Here is a 14,689-nt window from a genome sequence, read left to right on the forward strand (position 1 = left end):
GTTTCCTACAACGTTGTCCCTAGACAACGAGCACCACGGCGCCTTCCATGGCAAGACGGGCCCATGGCCGTAAAACAACAGAGAGCGTGCCCCGATGATGTTCTCCTCTCCAAGATCGCCATATTTGCGCCAGCCTACAGGCTTTATAATTGGGATCTCTTTTTTTTCTCTCTTTCCAGGTACGCCCCCCTTCCCTTTTGCTTTTTGCTAACTGTTTACAGATGGAGAAGTACGATTCCAGTGCTGGGCAGCTTTCTAGTGCGGAGGAGTCTTCTCCCTCCGGCTCTGGGCCTGCTCCTATGCCTCTTGAAGAATCTTCTCGAGGGTCCGACCAGGGCCCATTTGACGACCTCTGAGCAGCCAATGACATTGAGAGCGTCGCAGGATCTGTGATCCCAGAGCCCCTGTCAGAAGTGGGGTGGGAATCGGAGGCCTCTTCGAATCCGTCTATCCGCCCGTTCAATCAAATCTATCAGTTCCGGACCCTGCCTGCGGCAAGAACAAATCCAGAGGACCTTCGCTTTCTCCTGCATATCGGGGACTATGTCTGTCGTTTCTGGAAATGCGTATACGAAGCCAGCCAAGCTCCCGATCTCGATCTGAACCTGTCATGCCGCGTCGGGGACCTCAAGCACCGTTTAGACTCCCAGAGCAATCTTTCCGGCGGGGACGCGCAGAGGGCCGTGATAGATTGCGTCAAGTTCATGCAGTCTAACGGACTTCCCGAGGCCACCGAAGACATGGCATGGTTTACACTCGACTATTACCCCTTACGAAATCAGGCGTGCCATCAGAGGTCGGGGATCCTCATATCGCTAGCAACTTGTCAGCACTGGGCAAGGCTATTGCCAAGGATATTGAGGAGCTTCCTCGAGTACTGCCAGATCAACTGAAGAGTAAGCGGGAAGTCATCGTGAAGCTAGTGAACTTCTATAGAGACAGTGGTCACTTTGTGAACGACCCACGATCGGCTAGGAAGGAAGCGGCTGCGAGCAAGCTCGAGTCGCAACCTCCAACCCCCCGAATATCGATGCCGCCGTCCAGAGAAAGGAGCTTTGTCGGCAGAGGAGAAGCATCGAAAGCAAAGTTGCCAGCCAAGCCACGGTCGATCTTGCCGAGTAAAAGGCCGGTTTCCGGGTCCTTGGTCCTGTGAGGTAAGCCGTCGACTGTTTTGGGTGCGTCAAACCCTGTCGAGGAGGGTCGTCATGCCAACAATGGTATCCAGGACGACATAGCATGGCTCGAATCGATGGGCGACAACTTCGAGGCAAGAAGTGCACTGGAAGATATCGAGAAGAGGATTCAGGAGGCGAAGGGGAATATTCGGAGCGAGATGGAGTCGCCGCGGAAGAGAGGGAGGCGGTAGAGGAGTGGTGGGTGGTGGTTGTGGAGGAGGAGGAGGAGGTGGTGGTGGTGGTGGTGGTTCCCTCCCTATCCATTCTTTGCTTTGGGCTTTGCCCTTCTGACACTTGAACTCTTATCTGCTGTATGTCTCACACCTTGCTTTTCTGTCTCTCGTTTTTCAGTTGTTCGTTTTTGTCCCTCTTTTTGCAGGCTCTCTGGCTCTGATTCTTGGGGAGGGAGATCATCCAGAAGCCACCCGGTTTCATTCTCTACAAACCCCGGGTCCCCAGCGAAGCCCGCACCTCATCGTGGTGCTGGGGTCTAGTATCTTTCACTTGCTGTGCTGGAGAAGCTAAGACGGGCTTTTTTGTCCATGATCATGTGCTCCGGCCGCGCCGGGAGGAAGCTCGTCACCTATCCATGCTGTTAGCTAGAAACGTAATGAGTGACTCAGTTCATATTCATCGCCTCCTTCCTTGAGACAATCCCTCCCTCCATTGCTAAACAAGAACCACCCCGCACCAAAAGGAAACCAGCCGGTCACCATGGCTTTTTACGACCTCGCCCTTGGAAGCCTCTCGAAGCTCCCATCAGAACTGAGATTCGACATATACGATTTGATCGCTCCAAAATCAGCTGGAAACAACTCCCTTTCCATCCTCCGTATCAGTCGCAGACTATATGAAGAAGTCTTCTCACCATCTTCTCCGCAACCTAGAACTGGTGTTCACGCTTGACCCAACAGATAAAGACAGAACATACTGGGGTCGATCCGAATTGGGTTGGGCCAGAGTGACCAGTTCGAACACGCTGCTCAGGCGATCATTGTATCTTCGAACATACGATTCGGCTATTCGTAAAGAATTCGGTCATTTCCCATACCAGAGAACCAATGTGATTGCCAAAATATACGCACCCGACCCACATGACCCTGGACAATTGATGGTGCTTTGGCGCAGAGTCAACAATTTGGTGGACTTGCTGGGCCAAGCATCATCAATCCAGAAGATCAAGATTAAGCTCCGGTCGAAGAAGCAATACACATGGGCTAAGAGAAACGCAAAGGACCGTACAAGCGTGGAGTTCGCTCGCTGGCCACTCGCATTCTGCAATGACAAGCCATTCCCATACTCTCTCAATTTCAGTATAGCCAGGAACCCATACGATCACGAGGTAGTATTTCTACCTTTCTGCCGCTTGAAGAATATCGAGGCCATGCGCATAGATGTACGGTGGAAGGGTGCTCGGGATCCTCTTTCGAAAATGGACTGGTCCCTGCACACATTCGCCATGAGACACATCGCACAAACACTCGCCAACGGCTCTGCCAAGAGTGTAAAGAGCATGGTGATCGAATCCTCGGCATCCTTCCCCGTCTCATTAGCGAATTTGATCACCGATACCTGTATACGGAGAGTGAGTTGTGTGGTTATACCGCGAGACGAAACTTTCAAGATTGCGCCGGACTCCGCCAACGCGTGAAAGAAACTCGCAAGGAGTTGATGGACGATGCCGAATTCGAATCAGAATATGGTTGGGGACGCTTCGTGTGGCCCCGTTTTGTACCAACAGAAAGTTGTTCTTGCAGAGCTCCTCCTGTTAAATTATATATGGCGTTATTCCCTTCATCCATGTTGACAAATGGTTTGCTTTCGATTCCCTGGCGTTTGAGCATGCTGTCCATCAAGCAAGTACCGTACCATGTCCAATTGACTTGATTTCTCCCATCCTCACCTGGTCTATTCGAGGATTAACCCTGTGGGCTCCGGCCAGAACCACTGACTTGACTATAACAATGATAGCTGCCAATTCCTTTGACCCCATACAGATATTCTGAGCCTGTAGATCGGCGAGCTGCACGTAGTACTTGGAAAAGAAGCCTGTCTACTTAACAGTACCGTCACCGTCAGGTTACAGGTCAGGTGGCACCGTTCTAGGGGTGAGACGCCGCGCTAGCCGATCACCTGACTAATATTACGGCTTCCGACGCTAATTGTACTAAGTATTAATTACCCGGCACCTGAGAATTACGCGTGCTTAACTTTAGTAATTATAAGGCATTCAGCTGCTTTTAAACCACTTTTTAAGCAGTTATTTTTTATTTTTTATTATTTATTTAATATATCTTTGCTCGATGTTTCATAAGCTCTAATTCTTTCTCCTTATTTTAAAGCTGTTTTGCTTGGTTTTAAAGCTGCTTTTTATGTATTTCTTCCTCTTTATTTTTTAATCAAAGCTCTAGCTCTTGGAGTTCTAAGGCTTGTTATTATTGCTTAATAGTAAGGATATTCTGCGAGGACACCCGGCGAAGACTTTGGGAGGAGGTAATTAAACTAATGGTAAGTGGTTAGTAAGTGCTTGGTAACTAATTAGAATACTTAAGTTACCCTGAGGCTCGTGATTGGGACTGAGATCTTCGAGGTTAGGGCTCCTCGTGAGAGCCTATTGATAAGTAACTTAAAGGCAAGCAACGTTATTTACATGACTCTAAGTAGTTATAAAGTGGTTAGTATGTTTACTGTGGTTGTAAATATATATTTACCTACCCTCCCGTGCCATGTGTTGTAAATAATTGGTTTCCATGTTAGTTGTTTAATAAGAATGGTGGATACCAAAACGAGTGCGATTTATATATTGAAGAATATTATCTTTATTAAGTTTCGCAGAACTAGAAAAGATTTATTATTTCACGTAACTAATTAATAACTAGTTGCAAAGCACTTACTTTTGGATTGCTGCTACTAAGCTTAATCGCTTGCCTGCTGCATTAGCCTTGTGATAAGACTGCTCGGCTGAATTAGTATGATTCCGGATAAAATCATATATAAAAGCAGGTATATTCAAGCAGCTCTTATTTAGCCTAGCTTTAATAATAGGCTGTTATTTATTTTCTGCCCAGGTCTGCACCTCTGGCTCCTAATTTACTAAAGTAGTTAGTAACTAATTTGCAAGTGGTTCAAGCACTTACTAACTAATAAATCACATAACTGGTTATAATCATCTTTAGATTTGCAATTAATTAATGCAGACATTTAACTTCATACTCCAGACCCTTTATTCTTAGTCCCAACTGCATCGGTGATAGTTTGGAAAAAATGCACATGATAAAAGATAATTATTCCTTTTAGTTGCCAGAGGATTAGTTAGGAAAAGGGGTTAATCTCTTAAAAAAAGCGTCCAAGACCTAGGTACTAAGTAAGTACTTGCTAACCAGTTAGCAACCAGTTACATACCAGTATATTATTTCGGGTCCATATTTATCATAATTCCATGGATCCCAGTTAAATAAATGGAATGAAACATAACAGGCTGGCCAGTAATCTTATAAATTAGAGTAAAAACTCTTTTAAATAAGAGATAATAGCTGTTTGTTAAATCTTGATTAGTAAATACCCAAAGAAGTGTAATAACTTGCTAATTGGTTAGCAAGTACTTAACAAGTAATAAAGATAATATTAACTCTTCCCATGTTTATAAAGGTAGGTTGCAAAGACCACTTTGTTTATTTTTTTCTCCTGAACTTGCTTGTATAATATATTAACCTTAAACAAGGCTAATTTAGCTAGTAGCTGAACCTGCTCCTTAAATGCACATATAATTATTATATTATTAGTATTATAATACTTCTCCTGGATATACTCCTGGAACCAGTTAGTAATTACTTAACAAGTGCTTATAAAGTACTCTGGTACTTACTTTAATAAATAGGTTAGTATTATATATATATATAACTCCGTTATAGCCCTGGCCTGCTAGATATAAAAAAAGCCGCTGTTTATATATTATTACAGAAATCTAATCTTGATTTAAAAAGGCTGTATGAATCTAAGCAGGTGTAGAGGCGTTATATTAGGAATAAAAGGCCTTTAGTTTAGGGCTCTGTAGGAATTAAGCTATTAAATAGTTAATAAGTGCTTGCTAAATACTTTTTAAGTAGTTAAGATTTACCTTTAGTTAGACTTAGGTTCTGTATCTGCCTGATTATATCCTAAACGCCTTTTAAAATAAGCTCTGATGGCTTATGTGGTGGAGGTGGTGGATGCTAATAAAGTTTATAAGATGTAAATATAACATAAGGGTAATCTGGAAGGTTATTTAGTACTAGTGCAGTAAAGGTAATATTATACTTTAAATATTCTAACCTGCCAGGGCCCTGAATATAATCAAAATCTATATAATAGGTAAGTGGTCCGGAAGTGGTTCCTAAGCAGTTATTAAGTACTTACCACAGAACTTTCTGCGAGATATTAATAGTTTAATAACCGCACACTCTTCCTAAGATGGTAGAATTAAATTATTAAAAAGCTGCTTAAGGAACTTAAGATTAAGCAATGTATGACCCTTAATTGCGCTATAGTGGTGTTTTCAAAGAAACTCTGGTGTTTTATTTACACATCCTATATATAGATGGTATTCCCCAAGCACGTCCTAATTACTTAGTAATTAGTTGCTAAGCACTTTTTTGTTATTGTAGCCTTACCGGGTAAAAATGTTTTTTAAACATAGGTGTGCAGCTTGGGAGCTGGTTAAGATATGCATACCCCTTTTAAAAGAAAGTTTTCTTTGATTAATAAAGACTATTATATTTATTAGTTAGGAACTGTTTGGTAATTGTGTTTTAACTACTTACCTATATGTGTTCCGCTTCCGAATGTCCCTTTTTATTAGATTAATACTTTTCCAAATATTTTGGATCTCCTCCCATGCTTTATTATCAAGGTAAGTATGGTAAAGTGTACAAAGGCTTGTCTTTAAATATTTATAAACTAAAGCTCTAGAACACTTCCATATTTATTTCTTAACTAAGTAATTTAAAAATAATAATTTAACACTTGCTCTTGCCCCTCAAATACTTAATTAGGAGTATTATATCTAAAAACTAATTAATAACTGGTTATTAATTAATAAATAGGTACTTGTATCTTAAATTAAATGCTCTGCCTTATGAAAGCGCCCATTAATAAATATAATATAGGTATAGCCATGGATATCCGTCCGGGGGTATTTAGGAAGATTATTTATATACTTAATATGTAGTATTTAAAGGGGGTTTAATTTTGCGTTTATTAACTAAATTAGAGCACTTGGTTACTAAGTAGTTAATAACTAGTTAGCAAGTGCTTATTATGTAACTTGGAGTTATATCTTTTTAACTTCCTTAACATCACTAATATTTAAAGAAATATCCTTAATCGCGCTAAAGCTGGATAAAATATCCTCTGCATCCATAATAATAAGGCTGCAGTCTTTGCTTTATTAACTGCTTGTTAAGTGGTTATAAAGCACTTTAAATAGTTTATGTGAAATTATTAAAGAAAGAAAATTAAATTCAAATTTCGTGGTATGTCGTATGGTATTTAAAAGCTAAGGTGCCGCGCCGCTTATGCCAAGCCTGGTGGGGCCGGCTTGCGGCTTCTGAGCAGCGGCACCTGACCTGTGTACTCCAGTACCGTTCAACTAACGTAATTCCCGGTCGGTCGGTTCTTCCCGATCAGTCAGTCATTTTCCCCAACAAACTCATCGCGTATCCTGCCTTTGTTTTTAATTAATCATTATGCCACCAAAAGCGCGTAAAAAGAATTAAAATTTAGTTAAGCAAGAGGGCAGAATTACCTGTGTAATATAAGATTTAAAAAATAAAAAATACTTAAAAATTATACCTGTAGTGTGTGTATATAATATTCCTATAAATATACTTAAAGAAAGACTAGAGGGCTAATAAAGTTAAGCAAAACTCTGTAATCCCAGGCACTAACTCTCCCTATAATAAAAAAAGGTTTTAATAGCATAAATAGTATTACTTAATATATATAAAGCAGCCCCTAAGCCCTGCAGAGTTTATAAAATAGCCTAAATTATTTATAATACTAGTTCCTTAGCGCTGTATCCGCCTATTAAAAAAAACTAGATAATAAAGTTTATAAAAAGGCACCCTGAAGTTAAATCCAGGTTTGCTTAAAGAATTAATTATTAAAAAGCTTTATATAAAGATTCTAAGTTAATTAGCTAATATTTTAATAAGCTATAATATATTAAAATTAAGCATGAAATACTTAATAAAGATATCTATAATTTTAATAAAACTGGGTTTACTATAGGGCTTATTGCAACTACAAAGGTAATAGCTTAAGCGGAGATGCCTGGCAAGCCATAAATTATATAACCAGGTAATTAGGAATAGGTTATAACTATTAAATATATTAATTTAACAGGTTAGTTAATCCCCTTTATTATTATTTTTAAAGAAAAGCGCCATATTAAGAGATAGTTTAAGGAATATTCTCTCCCTACGGCCTGGAGAATTAAAGTTAGTAATAATAGGTAAACTATAAATATAATAGGCCTTTGCTGGCTTTAAAAATGCTTTATCCTAGCTATATAAAAGCAAAGAACAGGGGGGTACTCCCTTTTAGTTTAAAACAGGCACGGAAGCCACCTAACACCTGCCTTTAACTTTGCTTGTAAGGAGAATAATATAATATTATTTTATATGCCTTTTTATTTATCTTACCTCCTGTAACCTCTTAATATTAGTTATTTTAGTCCCTTAAAGCGCGCTTATAAGGGGATTATTAAGTAAAAAGGGCGCCTGGGATTTAATATTATTAATAAGCTAGATTTCTTAAAGGCCTATCCAGAAGCACATAAGAAGGTCTTTACTAAAAAAAATATTTAAAGTAAATTTAAGGTAACTAGGATAGTTCCCTATTCTTTTATTATAATACTTAATAAGTTAAAGTTAAAGCTATTAACTCCTACACCCCCTCCTAGCAAAGATAGGGATTTAATTCCTTCCTTATAGCTTTATACACCCCATATAGTCCGCCAGGTTAATTAAAAGGCTTTATTTATTAAAAAGCTTTTTAAAAAGGGCTCCTAAAGCCTGTTAACGCCCTTTAAGCAGGTGCTAGATTAATTTATAAAGGGGTGTAAAATAGCTATTTATAATGCCAGCTTGCTGGCTTAGGAAAACAAGGATCTCCGCTTATTTATAGTAAATAATATATAAAAAAAAGAATAATTTAAGCAATAAATAATACTAACAGACAGCCTCTTAATTTAAAAAGCATGAGACCTTATTTTATTAAAAAATAATAAAATTCAGGCAGGAAGGGGGGGGATTAAATACAAGTGCCCTACTAGCTTTAACTTAACCTAGTTATGCCCCATTAAGATATTTAAGATACAGAGAGCTAGGTTATATAAAAACATATTATTATGCTTTTAATAATATTTTATATAATTAATTTAAATAAGAATTAATAAAGTTATCTAAATTTAATATTCTTTAAGTATTAGGGTTGCTGGGAAAACGACTGACCGATCAGGAAGAACCGACCGACCGGGAATTACGTTAGTCGGCGGCACACTGATGACTCATCAGCACGTGTCGACGAGCCTCGGTCCAAATCGGACATGTCGTCGGCCTCTCCAGCACCCCAACCCAGCCTATCTTCGCCGTTGAAACTCCCAGGTCTGCAGGGCTCACTGGCATCTCAGCTTCCTTGCCATGGAGTATCTACCAAGCCTCCAGCAAGAGTTTGACGAGCTCAAGCCATCCCTATTTGGTAAGTCCAGACAGCTCCGCAGAGACTCCGAGAGCTAACCAACACATTCCGGTAGAGTTGCTTGCGGAACAACAGCTATCAGATCTCCTTCCTCCATCGATTCGATATATCCTTGCTGTCGCTACACATCGTCATCCGCGATATTTACTCCGGGTGCTAAACTCTTACGATGAAGTCTACGCATTGCTCTCCCTTATCGTCGAACGGTACTATCTCCGCAACTTTGGCGGCTCATTCACAGAGAACTTCTATTCGCTCAAACGCGAGCGCGTCCTTCTAACGAAGAATGGCGAGATCCCTCGCGCCCAGCTCGGCGCGCCTGGGCCAGTCCGCGACAGCCTCAAGTTACGAACTGCCGATGTATGGAAGAACCTGCTCATCATGGTCGGCATTCCCTACCTCAAGCGCAAGCTGGACGAAGGCTACGACATCCACGCCGCACCGCAAGCGTCCCTGATCATGAGCGGTGGGCCTCGGTATAACCCAAGCGATGACCTCCCACCACACCCAACAGTGCGCCAACGCCTCATGCACGCCTACAAATGGTTCCTGCGCAACGTCTACCCCTCCGTTAACGCAGCCTACTACTTCTCCATCCTCGCCTTCAACCTTGCCTACCTCTTCGACAATACAAAATACTCCTCTCCGTTCCTCTGGCTCATTGGCACCCGCATCCGCCGCCTCAGCTCCGCGGACCATCACGCCATCGCGAAGATCCTAGATGGCAAGCCCCAAAATCCGCGAGGCGCGCGGGCCCGTCCAGGCTCGGGCCTGCTGGGTCTCCTCAGCCCGCAAAATACCTACCCACAACTCCTCACCTCCCTCCGATACTTCCTCCCGGCGTCGATCTTTGCGTTGAAATTTCTCGAGTGGTGGCACGCCAGCGATTTCTCACGCCAGCTTGCACGCAAGGCCACCGATACGCTGGACATCCCGGCGCCAATAACGAAGGGCATGATTCCGCCGTCCGAACGGAAACCGAAGCCCTCACAGAAACAAGACCCACAATCTCCTAAGTCGGCACTCAAGTCCTCTTCCTCTCCCCGCAAACGCATCCAACCGCCCATTTCCGCGTCTTCATACCTGCCTATCTTCACCGTGCCCCTCCCACCACCTGACTCCGATGCCGCCTCATCCTGCCCTGTCTGCCTGAACCCGCTCACCAACCCCACGGCCTGCCAGACCGGCTATGTCTATTGCTACGTCTGCATCTTCCACTGGCTGAACGGAGACCACCAGCGACAGATTGACTTCATGAATGGAGATAGCGCAGGAGCAGCTTGGCAGGATGATTCTGGCGATGGCGAGGAGGGCGATGAGGCGAAGACGCCCAAGCAAGGGAAGAACCGGGAAGGGAAATGGGAGAGTGGGAAGGGGAGGTGTCCGGTTACGGGGAGGAGAGTCCTTGGTGGGACGGAGGGATTGCGCAGAGTCCTTATTTGATCTAACTTCTCACGACGTCGTTTCCTTTTTTGTAATATGTATAGCCACGACTTGGGCGCCATTTTGCATGACTATTCGCCTCGCATGCACGATTATTGTATATAGCGCCAATGCTCATAACAGCATTCTGATTATGTATAGCTTGTCTACTTAATATACCCATGATGCCTGAATGAGACCAGGACCAATGCTTAATATAGACATGCCATGCATACCCTACAGAACATGATGCTAGTATAAATAGTGGGGGCACAACCAACCATCCCATACCTTCATACCAACAATACCCGTCCTTGACCCATTGCCGCAAGAATAACCCCAAGTTCACGGAACATACGGCTCAGCGCCCTCCCCAAAAACAATTGCCGGCCGCTCAGCCGCAAGCTTAAGCACAGTCTGCGCGAAGACCGAATTCGCCCACGCAAACCAAGGCCGCGTGTACTCGGCGATATTGTTCACATCCACGGATTCGTGCACAAGGCCCAGCAGACTCGAGTCCTTGACCAGGTTCAGACACTCGGTTATTTCGGCGTCGGAGTCGGAGGTTTGGGCTTGGATTAGGAGGGACATGGGCCAGGCGTTTTCGAGACCGACTGTGTTGCGTCAGGGTTAGCTTGGGGTTTCGATTCGGTGGTTTTGGAGTGGGAGAGGAGGGCTTACTGTGTGGACCGCCGATACCGTGGAATGCAGAGCCTGCCAGGTAGTAAGGGTTCCCGTCCTTAGACAGGATCATCTTGCGGGTGTTCTTATAAACTGGGTCTTCTTTATCGACGAAACCGAGGATGGGGAGCGAAAGAAGGGACGGGACATTCGCGTCATCCATGAAGACATGCGATCCGTAGCCGTCCACCTCAAACGCGTACACTTCGCCGAATTTCGGGTGGTTGACGATAGCGTTGTCCTGGATAGCGCTGCGCAACTTAGTAGTGCGGTCCGCGAGGTTGCTTGCAAGATCATCGTGTCCACCGGCCGCGCGAAGCATAGCAGCTGTCCTGTTAAGCTGGACCGCCATCTGCGCGTTCGCAGGGATAAAGAAGCCCATTATCGTTGCGTCGTCGCTAGGTCTGAAAGCACTGCGAATTAAACCAGTGCCGCTGTTCAGCGGATTTCCGACGCCTGCTAAGCTAAGCGTTTCGGTCCCTAGGCTTGTGGTTCGTTGGAAGGTGTATTGGTTCGTGAGGAACTGGCCCTCGGCGTTGAAGGTTGGTTGCGATTGCGCGTCTAAGACGGCAAGGAGAGTGTCCAGAGCTGTGTACCAACGGTTGGTGAGGAAGTCCGTAGCTCCGGTGTTCTCGTAGAAGTCTGTCGCAAGACCGAGGAAGTTGGCGAGAGAGTCAAGCTCGTACTTGCACTCGAACACGACGGATGGGTCGTATGCTGGGTGGACCTGATCATCTTGGTTATGTGCTTCGGGTGCGATATTGCTGGGAGGTGGCGGTTGGAACGCATTGCAGTAGGGCGACTGTATGACGAACTCCGCCTGCGTATTGATTGCGCCCTGGATAAGGCTATAGAGGCGTTGGTCTCGGTTCGCCAGAGTCTGGTAGTTTGTTAATTGGTTCGTTGAATCGCGGAGCCATTCAGCATTAATGTCTCCGGTTACGACAAAGGTCTGTGGTCCATTCCATTGCTCGGCCTGCTTCTTGCTTTTCCTCGTCGCAGCAGTAGTGCCATCGGTATGCCAGCGGATAGTCGTGTCCAGGGTGTTGGGGAAGGCGTTACGGAAAAGCTGGGCGAGATCTTTGTCGACCATGCGAGATGTGACATCTTCGATAACCTGTTCAACTGCGGATGAGTTGAATGTTCGGCATTCCGTCGCTGGTCTCTGAAATGGGAGGTTTAATGGGCCTCCGCTGTATGGAGGGCTGAGACGCAGACATCAGTAAACAAGAGTGGCAGAGTGAGAAAAACATGGCCTAAAACCTACTGAGGGCTTTGAGAGTACGATAGGTAATCAGGGCACGCCCTCCTTAATATTGCAGGTTCATCTTGCAGTGCTGCAACTCCCCTTGCGCCCAGGCCGACGAGGGACAGTGCGGAGACAAGTGCGGGGAGCGTCATGGTAAAGAAAACGAGCTCAGTTGGCTGAGTTTAAGGATACTCGGAATAACTTTTGTGGATATTCACGTATTAATTCCATTGAGGAAGAGGGGTTAAATAGAATTGGATCCGGTGACTCGGGAGGTGTGGTATTTGTTGAGTTGCACATGGTGGCTGGTCTTGAAATGCGGAGAAGCGCGAGCAAATCTTCAACCCTGGCGATCATCCCCCGGCTTCTAAGCCCATCATTTGTCCTCGCGGTCAAGGGCCATTTCGAATGTTACAATCCGTTGTGACATTCAAATAATCAGCCTTGAGTTTGATTACTACATATTGACACCGGCTAGGCGATCAGACCTCTCTTAACAAGCATAGTCATGCCGGTCTCGGGCTATCCCCGCCCTGAATCATGCTTTGACCTCACTTCTTGCCAAAAAATGACATGATACTCCCTTGCCCCGCTTTGGGCCCAGCTTTACCTTTAGCTGCACTCACTGCCGGCTTTTTCTTGGGTGGCGGTGGTGCAGGCTCATCCTCCGAGAATGACTCCCAGCTCAGCTCTTCCACAGTTACTAGAGTAATATTAGTTGACTGCCGGTGTTTCTCCGACCATGGGGAACTCACCTAGGTAGCCTTCGCTATCCTTCTTCACTGCCTTCTTCATCACCTGACGTCGTCCTCTGCGGCGGCCGCCTTTGACCGTGGCTTCGACCTTTAGGTCCTCTTGTTTGGGAGGCGGCTTGTCAATGGTTTCTGGTGCTACTGGGGGTTCAGTAACATCCGGCATCTCTTCGTCTTCATCTGAACTTCATTAGCATATGACGGTAGAGAAACTTGCAATCAACTCACCATCATCTTCCATCATTTTCCTAAGCCTCTCCTCCCTTTCCTTTCTACTTTCACGGGTTTCACTTGGGCCTTCCTTCTTAGACTCTGGGAAAAGTTCTCCTTGCTCGTCTTCAGAAGCATCATCGAGTACAACTATCAACTGTTAGCCAGCTTTTCAAATCAAGAGAGTGCTTGGCCACTCACCATCTTCACCACCGCTAGGTGCAGCCTGTCTATTTGTTAGTACGCACAAGAGTAGGTCAAACAGTAAATGAAGACTCACGGAATCTGCGCCAGAAGCGGCAGATGCAATTGACTCTTCCTTCTTCAACTTCGGTTTCACTTTAACAAAAGAGCTGAACAGGCTGCCGCCCTTTTCTTTCTTAGCCGATGGCGCCTTATCGGTTGACTTTGTGGATGACGCGGAGTTCTGGCGCTGTAGAGGCTTCGAGGGTTCTTCCCTCTTAGCTTCTGCTTTGCTAAATTGTGATGGCTCGGACTGCACAGGTCTCTTCGCTGGAATGGTACTCGAAGGTGCGGGAGGGGGAGGTGGTGGCCGTGCACCTGTTCTCCTCTGTTTCGGTTCGAGTCAGCAAGATATGGTCTGCACCAGCATGCCGGTTGTAGATAAATAGTACCTTGACATTCGAATTCTGTATCATCCCCCAGTGTTTCCCATACTCCAATGGATCTTCTTGCGCATGGTTGACGAGCATCTCGCGACTGACATCGGTGAGGACGTTAAGGTCCTGCAATATCGTAGGCTGCAAGCTATACACGTATATAGAGGATAGTGATTCGAAAGTAAATTTCGCATCTGCAGCACTCGTTAGAAATCTTTCGAGGATCGGGTCCATCCATCACAGGAGCTTGCTACTCGCCTTCCAGGTCTTCCTCTCGCGCCAGAAGAACTGCAGAGACAGGGGCCTGCTCCTCGTCTTCTGGGTTGGGCATCGAACTGCTGATATACGGGCTGCTCGGTATTATATCATCATCATCACCAGCGCTGCCATTGACGGCAGCTCCGTTCGTCGCGGGTTCGGCGGACTTCGGGACTCCCGTAAGGACATAGGTCGCGTTGACGCTGGAGGGTTTCTTGGAATTCTCGTTATGGTGGAAGTCATACAGCATTCTTCAAGCGTAGTCAGCATCAGGGCGTTGCCTATGCGCGAGCTTGCCGAGTACTCACTGCTTCGCGATCGTGCTGTGCACTCTCAATGCTCTGCCCAGCGAGCGATAAGTGACCTTTTCAACCACGTCAGCGCAGAGTCAAAATGGCCGGCACCAATACTAACCGTACGCCGCTCATGGAGGACATTCTCAGCCAGATACTTCTTATAGTCCGCGACAGCCATCTTGAGAGAAATTCTGGCTTCGCAGTCGTATATCGGAGATGCAGCGAGAGAGCATTGTGATCGACGCGTGACGCCAAACCACTTTACGCGTATCAGTCAGCCGGTCTTGGC

At 45.1% G+C, this 14,689-nt stretch overlaps 5 protein-coding genes across 5 annotated transcripts; 2 read left to right on the forward strand and 3 right to left on the reverse strand.

Moving 5' to 3' along the window:
- Positions 1-856: 856 nt before the first annotated feature.
- On the reverse strand, positions 857-1,732 carry BDW74DRAFT_53544 (uncharacterized protein). The gene has a single exon (XM_073733079.1). The coding sequence runs from the start codon at positions 1,437-1,439 to the stop codon at positions 972-974; it is 468 nt and encodes a 155-aa protein (XP_073581964.1). The 5' UTR covers positions 1,440-1,732; the 3' UTR covers positions 857-971.
- Positions 1,733-1,797: 65 nt separating this feature from the next.
- On the forward strand, positions 1,798-3,204 carry BDW74DRAFT_156897 (uncharacterized protein). Its single transcript, XM_073725059.1, has one exon. The coding sequence runs from the start codon at positions 2,026-2,028 to the stop codon at positions 2,824-2,826; it is 801 nt and encodes a 266-aa protein (XP_073581965.1). The 5' UTR covers positions 1,798-2,025; the 3' UTR covers positions 2,827-3,204.
- Positions 3,205-8,813: 5,609 nt separating this feature from the next.
- pex12 (ubiquitin-protein ligase peroxin 12) lies at positions 8,814-10,528 on the forward strand. Its single transcript, XM_073733080.1, has 2 exons — positions 8,814-8,912; positions 8,968-10,528. Exons 1-2 carry the CDS (start codon positions 8,855-8,857, stop codon positions 10,353-10,355), a joined length of 1,446 nt encoding a protein of 481 aa, XP_073581966.1. The 5' UTR covers positions 8,814-8,854; the 3' UTR covers positions 10,356-10,528.
- Positions 10,529-10,646: 118 nt separating this feature from the next.
- Positions 10,647-12,416, reverse strand: BDW74DRAFT_186520 (glycoside hydrolase family 125 protein; the record flags this gene model as incomplete). The annotated part of the gene is made up of 3 exons (XM_073731281.1): positions 10,647-10,948; positions 11,016-12,220; positions 12,283-12,416. The coding sequence occupies 3 exons, from the start codon at positions 12,414-12,416 to the stop codon at positions 10,680-10,682; spliced, it is 1,608 nt and encodes a 535-aa protein (XP_073581967.1). The 3' UTR covers positions 10,647-10,679.
- A 159-nt stretch (positions 12,417-12,575) lies between these two features.
- On the reverse strand, positions 12,576-14,677 carry BDW74DRAFT_53556 (uncharacterized protein). The gene is made up of 9 exons (XM_073733081.1): positions 14,519-14,677; positions 14,413-14,468; positions 14,105-14,355; positions 13,862-14,040; positions 13,507-13,797; positions 13,428-13,452; positions 13,245-13,376; positions 13,020-13,196; positions 12,576-12,967 (listed from the first exon to the last, which is right to left on the reverse strand). The coding sequence occupies exons 1-9, from the start codon at positions 14,576-14,578 to the stop codon at positions 12,816-12,818; spliced, it is 1,323 nt and encodes a 440-aa protein (XP_073581968.1). The 5' UTR covers positions 14,579-14,677; the 3' UTR covers positions 12,576-12,815.
- Positions 14,678-14,689: the final 12 nt, after the last annotated feature.

Source organism: Aspergillus multicolor (assembly GCF_047715735.1).
Source record: "Aspergillus multicolor strain CBS 133.54 unplaced genomic scaffold BDW74scaffold_20, whole genome shotgun sequence".
Classification (NCBI taxonomy): Eukaryota; Fungi; Ascomycota; class Eurotiomycetes; order Eurotiales; family Aspergillaceae; genus Aspergillus; species Aspergillus multicolor.